The sequence below is a fragment of the Lontra canadensis genome, unplaced genomic scaffold (genome assembly GCF_010015895.1).
Source record: "Lontra canadensis isolate GAN:19392208 unplaced genomic scaffold, GSC_riverotter_1.0 scaffold1, whole genome shotgun sequence".
Classification (NCBI taxonomy): domain Eukaryota; kingdom Metazoa; phylum Chordata; class Mammalia; order Carnivora; family Mustelidae; genus Lontra; species Lontra canadensis.
Window position 1 is genome coordinate 6822091 of NW_022630995.1, and position 20479 is coordinate 6842569.

Below are 20479 nucleotides of genomic sequence, written 5' to 3' on the forward strand. Positions count from 1 at the left end.
GGCGCGGAGAGTAGGGGGGTGGATTTCTCTTGCAATGACATATTCCAGGCCATGTCTTTATTTTTTTCTGCAAAATCATAAATATTTCTTTAGTGAATCTACTGAGTTCTTTGTAGCAAGGATAATAAATTTATTATTTTTAAAAAGATTTTATTTTTTTAATTTTTTAATTTTTTAAAAGATTTTATTTATTTATTAGAGAGAGAGAGAGCGAGGGAGCGAGCACAAGCAGGGGGAGAGGGAGAGAGAGGGAGAAGCAGGCTCCCCACAAAGCAGGGAGCCCAATATGGGACTTGATCCCAGGACCCCGGGGTCATGACCTGAGCCAAAGGCAGTGGCTTAACCCACTGAGCCACCCAGGCGCCTCAGATTTATTTATTTTAGAGAGGATGAGCCAGAGGGATAGTGAGAGAGGGAGGTAGAATGTCAAGCAGACTCCCTGCTGAGCACAGAGCCTGATGCAGGGCTTGAGATCACAACCTGAGCCAAAACCAAGGGTAGGACGCTTAACCGACTGAGTTACCCCAGTGTGTCCCTCTTTATTTATTTTTTTTTAAAGATTGTATTTTTAAGTAATCTCTGCACCCTGCCTGGGGCTTAACCTTCCAACCCCAGATCAAGAGTTCATGCTCTACTGACTGAGCCAGCTGGGTGTCCCTTAAGGATAATATTTTATTTTAGATGGGCTATTTGCTACTTTTTCAAACTGCTAGGATCTTTATCGGATAGCATCTGTTTCTTGCTTTGTTTTTGTTGTTGTTGTTAAACTTCTTAACCCCTACTTATTTTATACTCTGCTTCTAAATTTAATCATCGAACCTTCAGGTGTCTAACTTGGCTGTTTGTTTTCACTCACTCTCCCTCATGGAAGTTTCTGTGGTGTTCCATACTTTTGGATTGTGTTCCCTTGGAAATCCTGAGGGCCAGGGTGGACAGTACACTGCCCAGAAAGGACGCGGGTCTGTCCATTTCTCAGCGTGTGATTTCTTAGAACATTCAGTATAAACTGAAGCCTCGGTTTACGTTATGTTAGGGCAAGCCTGCGGGTCCACCTTCACAGAGGAGAGCCAGGCACTGTGCAGGCTTATGTTCTAACTCTATCTTCTGTGCATCTAAGACCGTGTCCCTTTATCTCCTACTTTCCGACGCAAATGTCGAAGAACTCAGGGGTCTAAGTTCCTGGGACCAGCAAACGTCCTTCGGGCCACCATGCCTCCCATGCCAGCTCCCCTACCAAGCTTCTCTTTATTCCCATCCTCCCTATATTCCCTTCATCCCCTCTGATTGCTTGCTAGCTCAAACTAAAATACTTGCTAGCTAAGTATTTGGCTTTTAGGAAAGACGCATGTTTATCATCTTTAGTTTTGTAGTGGGAATGTTTTTTCAGGGTATTTATCCCTCCAAGATACCCAGAAATCAAAGCACTGATGAACGATTTTTTTTTTTTAATTCATTCTGTGTAATTATGGAGAGTACCTTGTTGGGAGCAGATAATGGAAAAGTGAAAATCAGCTAGTGTGACATGTTAGTAGACCAGCTAAAAAGTTAAGATGGATTGCAAGATGTGCAAACAACCTTAATGTTCGTGGGCAGATGGATGAAGAAAACGTGGGTATGTGCACATGATGAAATGTCATCCAGCCTTTACAAAGTAGGCGACAGCATGCATGAACTTGAGGGCGTGATCCTGAGTGAAACGGGCGAGTCACAGAAGGACAAAGACTGCACATTCCGCTTACTTGGGGTCGATGGGGCTCAGGACACACGACCCCAGGATATGGCACGTTGGCACTTTGAATATTTTAAGTGAAGAAATCTGGGAGAATAGCAGAAGCAGGAGGGCCGCTCTGACCTCCTCCCGCAGCTCTTCATTCTGCAAACAGGTCCTAGAACCCTCCTGCGGAGGTGTCCTCCCTGTACCCAGAGGAATAGATCCTTCTTGTCTTTGAAGACAGTGGGACCCAAAAAGAATCCTAACGAGCAGTCCTCACTGAGTTACTAAAATTACCTCATACTCCTTAGCCTACCACAAGCCTCCATGTCTGCCTCCTTGTCATCCAACATCCCATAAAGATGCACAGACCCATCTCTTTGGGTCTTTGTTTCCTTATGAAGGCCCTCGCGTCATGTGAAACTTCTATTGAATAATTTTGTATGTTTTTCTCCTATTAATCTGCCTTTGTCAGTTTAATTCTCAGACCCAGCTAGGGATCCCGAAAGGGTAGGAAAAAAGCTTTTTCCTCCTCTACAAAATATCTAAAGCAGACTCAGAAGCTAGGTGCTAGTCAGAGGTTCTGCAGGTTAGGCAAGATGAATGAGTTCTAGAGACCAGATGTACAACATTGTACCTATCTACTCTATTACAGTCTACTTAACAATCCTGTATCTTACACCTAAAAATTCAGTAAGAGGGCTGAGCTCATGTTAAGTGTTCTTATCACAATAAAACATTTTTAAAAGCCAAAAATATGTTTAATAAAAAATGTTCCTTGGAAATGGACATGGCTTGGCCTACAGTGGTTGTATAGGAGATGGATAGAGTTGATTTTTAAAGTATTTTTTTTTAAGTACACAAGGAACATATGCCTTTTATAAACATAAATCAGGGCTGCCTCAGTGGCTAGGTCAGTTGAACCTCCCACTCTTGGTCTCAACTCAGGTCATGGTCTCAGGGGTGGGATGGAACCCTGCCTCATCAGGCCTCATGCTCCATGGGGAGACTACTTCCCTTCTCCTGCTCCCTCTGTCCTTCCCACCCGCTCACACACTCTCAAATAAATAAAATCCTTAAATAATCAGTAAATAAATCAGGGGAACCTGGGTGACTCAGCTAGTTATGCATCCTACTCTTGGTTTTGGCACAGGTTCTGATCTCAGGGTCATGAGACTGAGCCCCGTGTAGGGCTCCACATTCAGCACAGAGTCTGCTTGAGATTCTGTCCCCCTCTGCCCCTGTCTGCACTCATTCTCTCTCTTTCTCTCTCTAAAATTAAAAATAAATAAAATCTTTCAATCAATCAATCAATCAATCAAATAGTACATACTGGAAATCCTTTGCCTGTCTTCCCCGCTCACAGACTGCTCTCTCCCTGGTAGCATTCCCTAGAGATAACTGCCATCTGTGTTCATGAAGAGGTTTTTTTAGTGCTTATGTGTTTTATTTTTTATTTTATTTTTTTTAAAAGATTTTATTTATTTATTTGACAGACAGATCACAAGTAGGCAGAGAGGCAGGCAGAGAGAGAGGAAGGAAAGCAGGCTCCCTGCCGAGCAGAGAGCCTGATGCGGGGCTCAATCCCAGGACCTTGGGATCATGACCTGAGCCGAAAGCAGAGGCTTAACCCACTGAGCCACCCAGGCGCCCCATGCTTATATGTTTTAAAATGTAGATTTTACTCAGCTCTGTGAGACTAACAGATCAGGGGCCAGTTGCCATTAGAGGAAGGGGACAGAGCAGGTGCCTGCCGTACCACAGGGAAGAATACCAAGATTGGTCACAGGCAGACAGAGCAGGGAACTGTGTGTAAGTTAGAGAATTTTTGTGGTTTTTGAGGGAAGGAACGTGCTGACACAGGGTGAGCAGGCTAGACAGGTCTGCGATCGGCTGGCTTGAATAATTTCATCAGCTCCAGGGCATAGGAACTGCCCTAAGTTGTTGGATAGTGGCCCTGGGTAATGAGGGCAGGGAAACAGTGTCCTTGGGTGTAAAAGCTCCTATAGGCCCGGGTTGGGGGATGTAGACTCTGTATTAGGGGACCTGCATAAGAAAGGGTATTCGCAGTCCTTTGCCATAGGTAGGAATCAGCTAACCTTGGGAAGGGCATTGCCTTGCTAGGGGACAGCAAGGCCCCAAGACGTCAAAGCATCCATACAGAAGCTAGAAGACATGATTGGTAAAATAGAATATTTCTTCAAAATGAGGTTAGATTATATAATTCAGCGAGTTGTCTTGTTCACATAACAAAAAATAGGAACCATCTTTCCATGACAGAGGATCTTGAGCTATATTTTTTTAATGACCTCATAGGACTCTTCTGTAGGTACAATAACTTGGTTAACTGTTCTGCAATTTATGAATTTTTAAGTTGTTTCTAATTTTTCATGATCATGAACAACACAGTAATGAAAATTCTTTTATATTTTTGTGGGGGGGTTGTATAGTTCTAGAAAATATTTAAAAGTCAAATTTCTAGATCAAAAGGCTTACATATTACAAATTTGTAACTGAATTGAAAGCAGCATTTTTCACAAAACTAGAATTCACAATACTAAAATTTTTATGGAACCACAGAAGGCCCCAAGCAGCCAAAGCAATCTTGAAAGAGAAGAACAAAGCTGGAGGTAATCACAACTCCAGACCTCAAGTTACATTACAAAGCTGTAGTAATCAAAAGCAGTATGGTATTGGCACAAAAACAGACACATAGATCAATGGAACAGAAATGAATCCATACTTATTTGGTCAATAAATCTATGACAATAGGCAAGAATATACAAAGGGGAAAAGACATTCTCTTCAATAAATGGTGCAGGGAACACTGGACAGCTACATGCAAAAGAATGAAACTGACCTACTTACTTGAACCATACATAAAAATAAATTAAAAATGGGTTAAAGACCTACATATGAAACCTGAAACCATAAAGATCCTGTAAGAGACCATAGACAGTAACTTCTTTGACATCAGCCATAGCAACTATTTTTCTAGATCTGTCTCTTGAAGCACGACATACAAAAGCAAAAATAAGCTGTTGGCACCACATCAAAATAGACACCTACACAGCAAAGGAAACTATCAACAAAACAACAAAACCAACCACTGAATGGAAGAAGATATTTACACGTGATATATCCAATAAGGGATTCATATCCAAACTATATAAAGAACATTGTATTATATAAAAAGAACATGTATTATACATAAAAAAATGCAACACCAAAATTACAATCCAATTAAAAAATGGGCAGAAGACCTGAACAGACATTTTTCCAAAAAAGACAACGTTGGGCAACACACACACAAAAAGATGCTTGATATCACTAATCATCAGGAAAATGCCCAGTCAAAACGCAATGAGGTGTCACCTCATATCTATCTATCATAATGTCTAAAACCAAAAAGACAAGAAATAACAAGTGTTGGCGAGAATGTGGAGAAAAAGGAACTCATGTATCCCATTGGTGGGAATGTAAATTGGTATGGCAATTGTGGAAAACAGTATGGAGTTTCCTCAAAAGATTAAAAATAGAAATACCATACGATCCAGTAATCCAATAATTCCACTATCAGTACCCCCCCCAGGGCAAAATGAAAACACTAATTTGAAAAGATATATTCACTCCTATGTTCATTGCAGCATTATTAACTATAGTCAAGAAATGGGAGGGAGCAACCTAAGTGCCTATGGACAGATGAATGGGGAAGGAAGATATGGTGTGTATATTTGATGGAATATTACACTGCCATAAAAAAGGATAAGATTGTGCCTTTTGAAACAACATAGATGGACCTAGAGGGTATTATACTAAGTGAAACAAGTCATATTGAGGAAAACAAATACCATATGATTTCATTCATATGTAAAAACAGAATGAATAAACAGCAGAATGAGACCTATAAATATAGAGAACAAACTGATGGTCACCAGAGAGGAAAGGGGTGGGAGGATGGACAAAATAGGTAAAGGGGAGTGGGAGATACAGATTTCCAGTTATAGAATGAATAAGTCATAAGAAGAAAAGGCACAACACAGTCAATGATATTGTAATAGCGTTGTACGGTGACACATGGGAGCTACACTTGCGAGCACAGCATAACATATAGAGCTGTTGAATCTCTATGTTGTAGACATGAAACTAATGTAACATTGTGCATCAGCTCTATTAAAATAAAAAATATTTTAAAAAGAATGTAATGTTTCTCAGCTAAAAATAAGTACATAATTTAATAAATCACAATGAAAAGTTAATCTAGTTTAATTCCAACAAAGTGAAACAATTTACATTCCCATCAGCATGGGGGGAAGATGTTAGTAGTCAACCACTAACAAAAGTGAGTCAATGTGAAAATATCAGTATCAGACAAAAGAGAATTCAAGCCAAAATGGATTTTGGCAGAGTGATATTTTATTTTGATAAATCACCCTCTACCAAGAAAAACAGCCATAAGCCTTCATGTATTACACATATAATCATATAATGGCAATTTTATATGATTCAATATATATTTAATACAGAGCTACAAAACATAATGCAAAGATTCAGGAATCCAAGGGTAAATGGCTAAATCCGTATTTAGAGAAATCTTTCAAACATTTTTTTCTGAGACAAACAGACAAGGAAAAATACATAAGGATCCAGAGGATTTGAATAACAAGCTTGACCTACTAAACAGATGCAAATAAAGTGTAAATTTCTTTGCAGATTCACAGGGCACATTGGGTACCTACCAGCCCAGGCAAGCGCATCTTAGATGAATTGACAAAGTAAGTTATCTGGGAATAGTGATTAATATTTTTATTTATTTTTATTTATTTATTTGACAGAGAGAGATCACAAGTAGGCAGAGAGGCAGGCAGAGAGAGAGAGAGGGGGAAGCAGGCTCCCTGCCGAGCAGAGAGCCGGATGTGGGACTCGACCTCAGGACCCTGAGATCATGACCCGAGCCTAAGGCAGCGGCTTAACCCACCGAGCCACCCAGGCGCCCCATTAGTGATTAATATTTTAACGTGTGATGTCCAAAGAAAAGTAAACAAAAACTATAGGAGAAGTCGGCAAGAAAAGGCAAGATATTTCCATCACGTTTCGCGAACAGAGAAAAGCCAGTGGGGGGAAGGAGAGCTTGGGGTCCTGGGGGCTGCAGGGAGGAGCCCGAGGCCAGAGGAGGCCAGGCGGCTCTGAGCCCCACGCCCTGTGTGCTCATCCCTCTTCTATTTCTGGGTTAAGGAGCTCAGGCTGTGCTGATGTGGCTTGGGAAACACAGTCTCCTAATCCGGGGGAGTAAGAAGGCTTAGACCCCTGGCTAGGGTGGGAGAGAGCCCGGGAGACACTGTCTTCAGGAGTCGGGCCCAGTGGGGAGGGAGACACCCTGACTATGCAGTCTCCCCTTGCGAATCCCCCTCACAGGCCTGATCTGATCAAGGTCAAGGGGGGCCTACTGCCGTGTGATCGGGAGCCCTGACTGCCTGGCCGCGGCTGTGGATGTCCTGGCTGCCTCTGGGGGAAGGTATGCCCGCCTGGGCCGGCACCTTCTGCACCTGCCGTGTAGGTCCGGAAGACACTGCACCAGCCGGGGAGCCCTCAGCCAGCTCGGAAGCCAGGATGGAGGTCACACCTGTGTGTTAAAGAGGCTTCTGCCTCCTTTGTGTCCTAGTAAAGACTACAAAGAAGGTAAGAGCTTGCTTTCTAGCCTCAGTACAGAAAAGAGGGCAATAGACAGAGTTCTTACTCGGGAAGTAAGTACAGGTTTGGTTTGCGGGCGGAGGGCAGAGGAAGCCCCCAGTACTGACTCACCCGGGGAGGTCTTTGCTGTGTGTGTTTTGAGGTTCATTTAGTGGGAAGGTAAATAATTAATGCCATCTTTTTCTTTTTGAAGATTTTGTGTATTTTAGAAAGAGCACAGGGGCACGCGGGCACACAGCAAGCCCAGGGATGGGGAGGCGGGTGGAGGGAGAGAATGCAAAGCAGACTCGGTGCTCAGTGCAGAGCCACGCAGGGCTGCATCTCAAGACCTGGAGATCGTAACCTGAGCAGGAGCCAAGAGTCTGGCGCTCAGCGGTCTGAGCCACCCAGGCACCCGCCGACATTTTTTATTTTTTTTATGAAAATGTCAGATATGGATGATGCTAAGTCAAATCCTAGAAGGGCAGGGGTCTCACTTAGGTGGTGAAGATGTGCTATTTACCTGAAAAGATGGCTGGCTGGGGAATCACCAGCAGGAAAAGCGGTTAGTCATTATGGGAAGGTGTCGATTCAACTACCTGAGACTACAGCAGCCCCCTTTTCCACGTTTGGTTTTATGAACCTTTCACTTTTGCCCTTGGGAAGCATTTTAGTTCTCCTTTCCATTCATTTTTCCTAGTGACTTCTAGAATGTTCTTTACAGATCTGTCGATGTACCAATTTCTTCTGTTAAGGCAACCATATGTGACACCTGTTTAGTCAGAACCTCTTCCTAATTTCTTTCTTATATGGAAACATTTTTAGAAAATATGACTTACTGGGCGCCTGGGTGGCTCAGTGGGTTAAGCTGCTGCCTTCGGCTCAGGTCATGATCTCAGGGTCCTGGGATCGAGTCCCACATCAGGCTCTCTGCTCAGCAGGGACCCTGCTTCCCTCTCTCTCTGCCTGCCTCTCTGTCTACTTGTGATCTCTCTCTGTCAAATAAATAAATAAAATCTTAAAAAAAAAAAAAAGAAAATATGACTTACTGATTTTTAATTATCAAAGTTAAAATAAAACTATGTAAGTTAAAAATGAAAGTTTGTCACATCAGCCCATACCAAACAGTTTGCTATGTGCTATTTGATTTTACATGTACTGACATATTTTTATATAGATGAGATCATAGTAAGCATAGTGATCTGCAATTTGCTTTTCTTCGTGTAATGATTTATCTTGGGGATATTTTCATACCATTACGTAGAGATTTGCCTTGTTCTTTGTCATGGTTGAATTCTTCCATTCAACTTCTAATCTGCCATGATGCATTTTCTCAATTCTGTACTGATAAAATACTTAAACTGGTTACTGTTTTGGGAAGAGAGAGCATGAGCAGGAAGCAGGGGAGGGGCAGAGGGAGAGGGAGAATCCTGAGCACACTCCCCACTGGGCACAGAGCCCCCACTCAGGGCCTCATGTGGGGCTCGATCTCACAACCCCGAGTTCAGGACCTTATAAGGACACTTATCCCATCCTTTGATCACCCCTCTCATGACTTCACCTAAACCTAATGACCTTCCAAAAGCCCCACTTCCAAATACCATCACATTGAGAGGTACGACTTTAATTTGTAAATTTATGGGGGACACATTCAGTTCGTAGCAGTGATGTGTTTAGATAATGTGTCTTTTACTGCCTCCTAAATTTGAGCCAGGAATATGTTTTTGGCTATGATTTTTTTTAAGATCTTATTTATTTATTTGACAGAGAGAGAGATCACAAGTAGGCATAGAGCGGGCAGAGAGAGAGAGAGGGAAACAGGCTTCCCAGTGAGCAGAGAGCCCGATATGGGGCTCGATCCCAGGACCGTGAGATCATGACCTGAGCCAAAGGCAGACACTTTACCAAATGAGCCACACAGGCACCCCTGGCTACTGATATTTTAAAATAAATACATCAAATCCAATCTAACAACATATTGATTCTACCATATACTAAGAACACTTTAAATATCTTATTTATTATTCTCAAATATATATATAGAGAGAGAGAGAGAGTTTACAGGACCTTCATGGACCAAGGCCTAGTGGAAAGCTGAGCTGGATTTCTCACCTGCATCCGTGCACTCCCAAACCCCACCACTTTAGCACACAACGTGTCTCCACAGGCAAGTCACTGATTATCAAAACAAGTTGTAAGTGCATTAGTGAACTCAATCATTGCTGATGCTCCTTTCAGCTCTCAAATTGTTCAGGTATCTGGAGAAAGTTGGCTTGATTTGGTCACGATGGATACTCATTTTGACCCATTACTCAGATTCTGGTTTCATGATTTCTCTTATACCTGGGAATCATTTTGCTTATCCATACAAAAGAGATCATAGTCTTTTTCTCTTTATTTAGTCAAAATAAGTTAACCAACATAAGCAAGGTGAGACTTTTCCTTGATTTTCAAGGGAAAAGATAATAACTCTTTGACAATCCCCATTACATTAACCTTTAAAAATAGAGGAAGTAGAGTGGGGTAGATGTGAGGGAGGGGGAAATAGAGAAGTGGAATCTGCTTTCGACATTAACTCAGTAGGTCTCACGTTGCTTCCTGAAAAGGAGCTAGAGAAGGATTGGTCTTTGTTGTGTAAAAATAAATGTGGTGATAAATAAATATGGTAAAAATAAACAAAAAGTTTATTCAATTAATATTTATTGAATTCCTGCCACATGTCAGACCCATGCTGATTTCTAGACGTATAATGATGAATTTGCTCACACATAGTCTTTGCTCTCAAGGAAATGATAGTCTAATGGTAGAGAGATGCAAAATAGGAAACTATGTTATTGCCAAAATGGGGACGTGAATAGGATATTCAGGAGCTCACAGGAGGCGCCTGTCAAAGTGGCTTCCCTAAGGTGATGCCCAAAGTGAGCCTTAAGGAAATCAGTAAAGTTGGGGTGCCTGGGTGGCTCAGTGGGTTAAAGCTTCTGCCTTTGGCTCAGGTCATGATCTCAGAGTCCTGGGATCGAGCCCCACCTCGGGCTCTCTGCTCAGCAGGGAGCCTGCTTCGCCCTTTCCCTCTGCCTGCCTCTCTGCCTACTTGTGATCTCTCTCTCTCTGTAAAATAAATAAATAAAAATTAAAAAAAAAAAAGGAAGCAGTAAAGTTAGACAAGTTCACCAAGAAGGGTTGGATCGGAGGAGTATTCCAAGTCAGAACAAAAACCATCAGTCATGGTGGTCAAAGAGCAGAGTTTGAAGAAAAGGGAGAAGAGAGATGAGGCTGGCGGGGTAAGCTTTTAGGGAGATGAGTTCTGTTTGTGGTACACGGAGTCTGAGGCAGCCTGGTGAAAGTTTAACAGGAAGGTGAGTATGTGGGGCTGACGTATATGGATAATCTGGGTTGGAGTTACAGATTTGAGAGGTGGGAAGTGGTAGTTGCATATTAATTCACTCATCCAGGGACCATGTTCCAAGTGAGGAGACCTGACAGTTGAGGCTAGAGGACAAATAAAAATGGATATTTAAAAGACAGAGAAAAGTGAGCTCAAGAAGGAGAGAGATAGAGAGGTAGAGCAAAGGCAAGGGTGTCCGGCATTGTGGAAACCCAAGGAATAGAGTTTTGATCAAGGTGGGGCTTGTGGAAACAGATGGTTTTGCTGTTTGGGCAAGGTAAGGACTGAGATGAAGATGAAGGCATTGGAGACAACAGCATGAAAGGTTTTGATCAATAGGTAAGATGAAAAAATGGTCTGGAGAGGATTTAAGGAGAAAATATGTAGTCTACTCGCGAGAGAAGTCTGAATGAGAAGACAAGGGGGACCGGCTGGTAGCTGGAGAGATACAGGAATCCAAGGATGATGAGCCTGAAGAGCTCTGAGATAGGAAGAGAAGAGACTTCAGGATGTTTCTAGACTGAAAAGGAAAAGCTAGCAGAAAGGCTGGAAACATGGGAGAGAGGTGAGAGGACCGGTGGAATTTTCAGGGGGAGGAACACTCATGCACGGACACTGCAGAGGCGGGGAAACTACTCTCAGATGATAGTCTCATGGTTTTTACGATGTGGGAGACAAGGTCCATAGATAACTTGGTCTATCTGAACTAATTCTGTCTGAATTCCCTTCTTTCAGAGTCCCTCTTCCTTTTGTCAGCAAATAACTTGTTCTCCCTCCGACCTGCTATCTGTGTCCCACAGAAGACTTGAACCTACACTATGGGAAGTGGTACCTCAACCCAACATCACTTTGCTTTCCAGAACACAGAGAAAGGTATGTGTTTCCCATTCCCCAAACCAGCTGTGGGTATCCCAAAGCCTACACTGGATAGAGGGGCTTCTCAGAATGGAAGAAGGAACCATTATATTTCTCCTCGGGCAACTCTTGAAAATCAGCTTCTCCTCCTTATGACGAGACCACCAGAATGTCAGCTGAATATCGTAGGAGCTGATGTACTATATTTGACGGAGTTAAATTGTACTGAGGAGTCAGTGTTGTCCTCGAGGGGTTATCCCAAATTATACATGCACCAGTCAATGAAATACCGTTGGGCAATTAGCAGATGAAGGGGCATTTCAGGGGGAGGCTTCGGTATGTACAAGGGTCATGAGGTAGAAAAGGACAGTCATGTTCGAGGAACTGAATGGTCTGATGCAAACGAGAGGGAGGACGGCATGACATGAGGAGTCTGTCAAGGTAGGCAGAGACCAGATCACTCAGGGTCTGTAGGATTTTAACTTCATCCTAAAGGCATGAAGAACCATTGAAGAATTCAAAATAGGGAGTTTAGAGTAACATACACACATTTAAAGATTTAAAGGCCTCCGGCTTCTGTGAAGGAGGGATCAGAGGTAGAAGGGTAGAAGGAGGAACAGTCCACAGGCCACTAAAGTCGTCAAGCGGAAGATGATGATACCTTGGACCAGAGTCTGGGCAGCAGGGATGGAGGGAAGAGGGTGAAACCCAACAACGTCCAGGAGGTCGAAGTGACGAGATCCAACTGTGGGTGTGTGGGCTGAAGGAGAAGGATGGACCAAGAATGACTTCCGCTGGGGCGCCTGGAAGGCTCAGTCGTTAAGCGTCTGCCTTCGGCTCAGGTCATGATCCCAGGGTCCTGGATCAAGCCCCGCATCGGGCTCTCTGCTCAGCGGGAGGCCTGCTTCTCCCTCTCCCACTCCTCCTGCTTGTGTTCCCTCTCTCGCTGTGTCTCTCTCTGTCAAATAAATAATTTTTTTAAATCTTTAAAAAATTAAAAAAAAAAAAAAAAAAGAATGACTTCTGGTTTCCTGGCTAGCAAGACAGGGCAGGAATTAATGCCAGTGACACATCAAGACAGTGGAGGAGAACCAAGTCTGACTAGAGGGAAGATGAGGCTTTCGTCCATGTTAGGGTTGAGGCGTCCACGAGACATGCAGGTAGAAGTACCGAGAAGGTGGTGCCTATTCACATCGGCATTTTGGAGGCAAGTGGGCTGGAAAGATACGGCCTGAAGGCATCAGAATGTTATGTGGTCGCTGAGACCATGGGGCCCCGGAAGCACCCTGGAGGGAGAGTAAAGACAGATCAGAGATCAGAGCTTAGGACAGAGCCATGAAAGGCTCCAGGGCTTGAGCACCAGGTCCAAGAGCATGAGTCAGCGAAGGAGGCCGCGGAGAGGCAGCCAAAGCTGTAGGAGGAAAGCAAGGGGAATAGTGACAACACTTGTTCGTCTTGGCTTCAGCATCTCTGTAAGCTCGTGGCTTCCTTGCTGTCTCGCTTCACAATGTGTCCCGGGGTCATTTTGCACCTTCTTGGCCCCGGGAGTAGCTGCTCCTTTCTTAGGGTGTGGGGTGGTCATTGCTTCCTGGTTGGCCTATACCTTTCTATACCTTCTCAGTGAACAAATCCAGAAAACATGTATTATTTGGAAGAAAAAAACCCACCATGAGCAATTTATACTCAGGAACACAGTATTTTTACTTAACAGCCTCGATATTATATCTATCATTTTATTAAAAATCTTTTTTCCTAGTGACATTAAAATAGTGTTATTTACTCTATCCTACCATGTATAAATAATAGTTTCAGAATACTAACAATGCTATTATAAACAATGTGATCCCTGAAAATTCTTTAAGATTTCTTTGAAGTTCTTTTTGTCCTTTGGATACATTCTAGGGAATGTACAAATTATTGTACTAGGGATGTACAAATTATTGAATTCTCAAGTCGTTTGAAATAACTCTGTCTGTGTTTCTAACTTATGTAAGGTTAGATTCACTTGTTTAACATTCGCTTTTTTTGAGAGAGAGAGAGAGAGAAGGAGAGCGCATGTGTGCATTGTGGGGGAGGAGAAAAGGTGGAGGGAGAGAGAATCTTAAGCAGGCTCAGTGCTCAGCTTGGAGATGGACACCGGCTCAATCTCACCACTCTGAGATTATTACCTGAGCCCAAATCAAGACTTGAATGCTTAACTGACTGAACCACCCAGGCACCCCCTAAACTTTTGTTTTTAATCTTTGGGGATTGATTTACTTTTCACTTTGCTTTGAATTTGTTTTATAACTTTGTAAAGCATTTCTATAACTCCTGTCCCGATTATCTGTTGCTATATAACAAACTATCCCAAAACTTAGTGGCTTAGGATGACCATTTTCTCTGCCCGTGATTTTGTGGGTCTAGAATTTGCAAAGGGCCCAGTTGGGTGGTTTGTCTGTGATTCTCTGGGTAGCTGGGCCTGGAGGCTCTTGTTTTTTTTGTTTTTTTTTTTTTAAGATTTTATTTATTTATTAGAGAAAGAGAACACATGAGCAGGTGGGAGATACAGAGGGAGAGGTAGAAGCAGACTCTCCCTGAGCAGAGACCCTGACATGGGGCTCCATCCCAGGACCCTGAGATCATGACCTGAACCAAAGGCAGATACTTAACTGACTGAGCCACCCAGATGCCCCTAGAGATTTTAATTGTAAAGTAATCTCAGCACCCAGCATGGAGCTCAAACTTCCAGCCCTGAGATCAAGAGTTGCGTGCTCTCGGGGTGCCTGGCTGGCTCAGTTGGTGGAACATGTGACTTTTGATCTCAGGGCTGTGAGTTCAAGCCCCACACTGGGCATGGAGCCTACTTCAAAAAAAAAAAAAAAATGAAGGAAAGAAAAGACAAAAAAAAGAGTCACATGCTCTACTGACTACGCCAGCCAGGCACCCCTAGAGGCTTACTTCTACGACAGCTGTTTATTTGCTGTCCAGTGCCCTGTGGGTCCTGCCTCTCTCCACGTGGTTGCCTCATTCTTAACACGGGGCCTGAACAGCCAGGCCCATCTGTAACTTGTACCCTCGGGTCTAGCACACAAAGCTGGAGCAAGAGGAGCCCCCGTGTGTTAGATTGTTCTATTGGGAAGGAGGGGATGGAGGGTCTTGGACTCTCCTGCACCCCACTGCCCCCGTCTCTCAGTTAAAGGGAGCCCAGCCCCCTGACAGGCCTGGGTGGGAGAGAAAGGTAAGAAGGAGGCATCGCCTGCTCTCTCAGCCCTGAGCAGTCGAGCAAGACGGAGGATAGAAATGCATCTGGTTGGCAGCCCATGCCTACAGACATTGAAGCAAGGTGTTAGCCAAGAATGTTGTCACAGAGCCGGGGTGGCCCCGATACTCTCCGGTATCGCTTCCCCTTCGCTGCATATGAGAATCCTGTGCGGAGCTCGTGAAACCTGGAGATCCCTGGGTGCCCTGTGGAGAGTCTAGTGCCGTAGGTCTCGGCGAGGTCCAGGTGGCCGTGCTTCCCTTCAGTTTCTAGAAGGTCTGTAGCACTCACTCCGGACGTTGCCTTCACTGCTCCGAACACGGATTTACAGAGGTCAGTCCGTAGAGCGTCAGCCTCATCTCTTAGGGTTTGGTAAGTGCCTTTCAGAAGTAGCTACGGTTTGACATTTTGGGTCATAGGAAATCACGTTCAGTTCTGCTTACGTTCCTCTCTGGTTCTCCTTTCCCACTCCCCCAGTGACGTTCCTCCTAGAGAAATCAGCCCCAATTCTATTAGCTCCCTAATGCAAGCTAAATATATTAAATCAATCTGTCTACTGCGCACGAGGTTGACCTGAATTAACCTTCAGGGTTTCCTTTTTAATCCTGCTTTATCCACAAATACTCCATTCATCACCGCTGGCACATTCAGGCCCAGGAGCTTAAGAAGAACCTCATTATTTATGTGAACAGCTGCTCTCTTCTCCTGACCCCGGGGCCTGAAGCTCACGGGAAGAAGGAAGCCTCCTCGCGCCACCCTGTGGACGCGGTCACCCAGCACAGGTCGGGGCAGAAGAAGCCCAAAGGCAGATCTGACAGTCAGTGCCGTCCCCCAAGTAGCACTACTGACGGGGACACTGGCAGCCCACGGGTCTGTCACAAGTCTGGGGATAGCAAGCACACAGCCCAGCAAGCACTTGCTGCCACCCAGCATTCTAGGTGGTCATCTGTGTGTTCGTTGTTTGTTTTCCCCAGTCCCCTAGTCCATCCCGCTTTCCAGATGGGGACACTGAGTCCCAAGAAGGTAAAATTCCTGGGAAGCCACATAGCCGATGAGGGCATTTCCAGGCCTAGAACCCAGGACACCTGATATCCAGTCTGTTATTATAATGTCACAGTGTCCCCCCAGTCTGTTATTATAATGTCACAGTGTCCCCCCACCTTCCACCCCCACATTATCTCACTCTTCAAGGATGCCTCGAGCTTGAAACCTCCCCAGGTTGCATTTCTTGAGAATCCTGGCAATCCAACCTTTCCACCTCTACACTTAGCCTTTTCGGCAAAAAGTAGGAATACCACTAAACCTCCAATGGCAGTATGACCGTGAGGTAAGGATGAAGGCGGGGTCGGGGCTGGGAATGGGGAAAGGAACCTCCCAGCCAGTGGTCAGGCAAATCCTCCCTACCGGCAGCAATGGCTGGCTCTTTCCCATCGTCTTGCCCCCACGTTACAGTAGGAGAGGGGCCCTTCGCCTCCCCGCTGGCCGGGGAGTCCCGGCTCACAGGTTCGCTCCTCCTTCCCTGTCACAGCCTTCCGGGCAGCAGCCCTCATCCAGAGATGGTACCGGCGCTACATGGCGCGCCTGGAGATGAGGCGGCACTGCACCTGGCGCATCTTCCAGTCCATAGAGTACGCAGGACAGCAGGACCAGGTCAAGGTGCGCGGGATGGGGGAGCGGAGTCACCGGCGCTCTGTCTTCCAGCCCAGGGGCCCCGGGGGTGCAGCTGATCGGGACCCCCCCCCCCGCTTCTCTTTGCGCTCATCTCTGAAGCCGAGTCTCTGCTTCTCCTGCAGCTCCATGACTTCTTCAGCTACCTTGTGGATCACTTTACCCCCAGCAGCAACCACGAGCGTGAGTAGAGCTGCCATGCAGCACAACCTCTTGTCTCCGGCTTGTAGACATCAGACGGAAGGGGGTGGCAGAGGGTGCACAGACCCGGTGACAGCCAGGGAGTGAGCAGGGAGGTTGACGAATCAGTGGCAGCTTCTGGATTCTCCCAGGAGCACACCTGGATGCAAGAATAGGAATTCAGGGAAGGGAAACCCGGCAATAAAGTGCATGTGGCGGGGAGGGGTGCTACTAAGCCAGCAACTCAGTGTGTCTGGGAAACAGTGCAAAATGCATGCCTTGGAATGATCCCATGGAAGGCGGCAACTGGAGTCTCCATATGTCAACTCCCGAGGCTCCCCGGTTGAAGGCTGCTGGGCAGGAGGGATCGGAAAGGTTGTTAATTCCGCAGCGTTTCTGGCCTGCCGAGCTCCCAGGCCAGAGATGGCAGAGGCTGGAGGTGGACCCTTGCTGGGAGGGCCCTGGAAGTTCTAAGGGCTTCTGCCACACTCACTGTGTGCACCAGAAATGCCTGTGAGCTTGTCACCCCGCCCCAAGGCTTTTCCTTTTGCTTTTTTTTTTTACAAGCCTCAGCTCCTAAATTTCTGTTCTAAGTCTGGCAAATTGCCCTCTTTTAAAATAAAAGTCAAAGGGAATTGCCATAAAAGCATAACCTTTACCTTCCGCCCACCTGAATCTATTGTCACTTTCCCGTCCCTTTCTCCTCTCTGGCGTTGGAGCTGATGCCAGACTGGCGCTCTCCACGTCCAGCATTGTCCAGGGAACGACTGTGTTGCCCATGGACGGCCCATCTGATCACAAGCTGGCCTCGCCTCTCTGTCCTGACCAGGAGACTTCCTGAACCGCATGTTCACTGAGGAGAGATTTCCCCAGGACACTGAGATAGAGAAGCCCAGCGACTATGAATCCATAGAGGTCCCAGACAATTACACAGGGCCACACCTCTCCTTCCCGCTCCTTCCCGACCACGCGACTGCCCTGGTGGAAGCTTTCAGACTGAAACAAGTAAGCTCACTCTGGGGCACCTGCGTCTCCACCAACTCCATGTGGGATGTAGAGGGAGGCCAGACCCAAGGCAAAAGGAGTAGCCCCGGGTTTAGGGTGTTGGTGTCATGGCGCCACTAGAGAGAGTCCGTGCTCCCTTTGCTTGGCCAGGACCTTGTAAAGTCAAGAAGCCAGTTTTTATGCACTGAAAACCTCACCTCTGAATCATGTAATCTTTCTTTGTTCGTACATCCCACAGACAATTACTGAGCACTGCTGTGTGCGGGCCCTGTTCTGGGCATGGGGCATCACAGCAATGAGCAAGACAGAAATTCCCGCCCTCACAGGGCTCAAGTTCCAGGGGGGAGACGGACAACTGATAACAAAATAACAACAAATAAGTAGTCTATTATTTGTAGTATATTAGAAGGCAATTAGAGCTGTATAAAAGAATAAACTAAGTTCTAGGTAGGAGAGATGTCAATTTATAAGGTCATCTTGGAAGGCGCCATGGAAAAGGTGATTTCCAAGCCAAGGTCAAAGGTGGTGAGGAAATGCACTGTGGGGATGTCTCCAGAAAAATGTTCTAGGCAGAGAGAACAGATGGAAAGGCCACGAGGCAAGACCTTGCCTGGATGACTTGGGGACCTCAGGAAGGCCTCTGTGGCTGGTGAGGAGGGGTCAGGGAGGACAGGGAATGGCGGAAGAGAGGAGGGTGTGGGCTCTTCTCAAAGAGATAGGAAGACACTGGGCATCGGAATGACGCAATCTGGTTTGCTTTTGAAGATAATCATTCTGTTTTCTGAATAGAGGGTCGGTAGGGAGCAAGGCGTAGAGGTAGGGAGACCAGTCAAGGTCCTGCCATGCTCTAGGCAGAAGGTGACAGTGGCTTGAAACCCCGGTGGTAGAGGCGGAGGTGGTGAGAAGTGGTCAGATTCTGATTCTACGCCCGATTCCAGCCCTTTCTTCCATGTGAAGGGAGCTCATTGCGGGAGGAGCTGGGATGGTTTTCCCTGTGAGGTCAGGATTACTCGGTACCGTCGACATGCGTGCAGCTGCTCACACCTCACGGAGACAAGGCCTCCCTCCCCAGTGGAAGGCAGAGAGGGCTTTGGTGGAGCTGGCAGGAGGGAGGAAACCAGCTCAGTGTGTGGAGACGACGGAAAGCAGGAAGCGGAGCAGAAGATGGGTGAAGAAGAGAGGACCCAGGCATGGGGCCCCAGGGTCCCTCTTGGGGTCTCGGGTGACTGGAGTCAGCAGGCGGGGAAAGCGAAGCGCAGGTGGCGGCAGGGGTGTCAGCGCCGCTCTGTGCCCCCCGCCCCATCCCCCGGTAGCAGCTGCATGCTCGCTACGTCTTGAACCTTCTGCACGAGGCCAGGAAGCACCTGGTGCAGCTGCCGAACATCAACCGGATCTCCACCCGGTACAGCGAGGAGGTCACCGTGTGCGGTAAGCACGGGCCGGAGCTGGCTGCGCGCGCTGGACGCCAGCCCGAGAGCCCGGGGCCGGGAGGGGTGGGGCGGGAGGGGGGGAGGCTGAAGGGAGGGCTGCGCGGACAGCTCTCGCGCATGCGCCCCAGTGTGCAGAAACATGCGGCGCAGGTGCCGCGAAGGGCTGCGGGCCAGAGGGCCTGTGCTCTGCTTTCCCAGGCGATGCAGCCCCTTCCACCCACAGAGGGTCTCCGGCCAGACGGAAATCCCGTCTGTCGCGATTCTTTCCACGTCCTGAGGTTTTCATTCATGTTGACACACCTGGTGGGGACCGATGTCCCCCGTCGTGGGGGGTGCGGACCATAGGACACCCGATTGTCACCTGGCTCTCCGAGGCCCACACGCAACCTGCACTTGGGTCTTGCTTGCCCTGGAATGTTCTTAAAATTTTAAAATTAATTTCCAACGTTTGAAAATTGGAGGATTTCATGTTAAAATACAGATTTCCAACATCTGTTGAAAACTCTCCTAACCCGGGCCCATAAGTGAGTGACGGTTTCCTGCCTTGGGTCGGGCAGGACGCTCTCCAGGTCTCACTGGAGTGGGCAGCCCCGCCCTGTTTTGTCCTAGCTCTGCTTCCTTCACACTTTATGATAATCACGTAGAAAGCCAGCACTGTGTTTTCTGATTTCAATATTAACTGTCCCCGCAGCAGGGGAAATTAATATTTATCCCTCTCTTACATACGGAAAAATGAGTGACCATCGCTTTGTCAGATTTTTCTGGGTATTTTCCTTTTTGTAGTAAAAATGAGACCCAGTGATAAGGACCCATAGGAACTGATGTTCTCTTTCTGTCTTTGTTAGGAGACTTACATGGCCAGCTGGATGACTTAATATTTATATTTTATAAGGTAGGAATGTTTAAGATCCTGTCTTAATCTGAGGCTTACTCTGGAAGTTCAAATACAGTATCTATGAAACAAATGCTTAAGTATTGCTTGGATTTTTAAAATATTATTTTAAATTATTAAAAAAGAATACATAGTGGCAAATACATAATATAAAAGATAGCACTGTATTATATTTTAGTATGCTTTTGTAAACTGTTTTGAAAATCTAGGGTTAATAGGGGCACCTGGGTGGCTCAGTCATTAAGCGTCTGCCTTCAGCTCAGGTCCTGATCCTGAGGTTCTGGGATCGAGCCCCGCATCAGGCTCCCTGCTCCGTGGGAAGCCTGCTTCTCCCTCTCCTACTCTCCCTGCTTGTATTCCCTTTCTTGCTATATCTCTCTCTGTCAAATAAATAAATAAAATCTTTTTAAAAAAAAGATCTGAGGTTAAAAAAGAGAACAAA

At 46.1% G+C, this 20479-nt stretch overlaps 1 protein-coding gene across 2 annotated transcripts in view; it reads left to right on the plus strand.

Moving 5' to 3' along the window:
- The first annotated feature begins 11552 nt into the window (after nucleotides 1-11552).
- PPEF2 (protein phosphatase with EF-hand domain 2) overlaps nucleotides 11553-20479 on the plus strand; it is a 29064-nt gene continuing 20137 nt past the window's right edge. For both annotated transcript variants that reach the window (XM_032838326.1, XM_032838406.1), the window contains exons 1-6: nucleotides 11553-11639; nucleotides 16391-16518; nucleotides 16656-16713; nucleotides 17540-17715; nucleotides 19029-19143; nucleotides 19991-20037. In XM_032838326.1, the coding sequence (XP_032694217.1) occupies nucleotides 11585-11639; nucleotides 16391-16518; nucleotides 16656-16713; nucleotides 17540-17715; nucleotides 19029-19143; nucleotides 19991-20037 (579 nt within the window). In that variant the 5' untranslated portion in view covers nucleotides 11553-11584. The remainder of the gene's footprint in view (nucleotides 11640-16390; nucleotides 16519-16655; nucleotides 16714-17539; nucleotides 17716-19028; nucleotides 19144-19990; nucleotides 20038-20479) is intronic.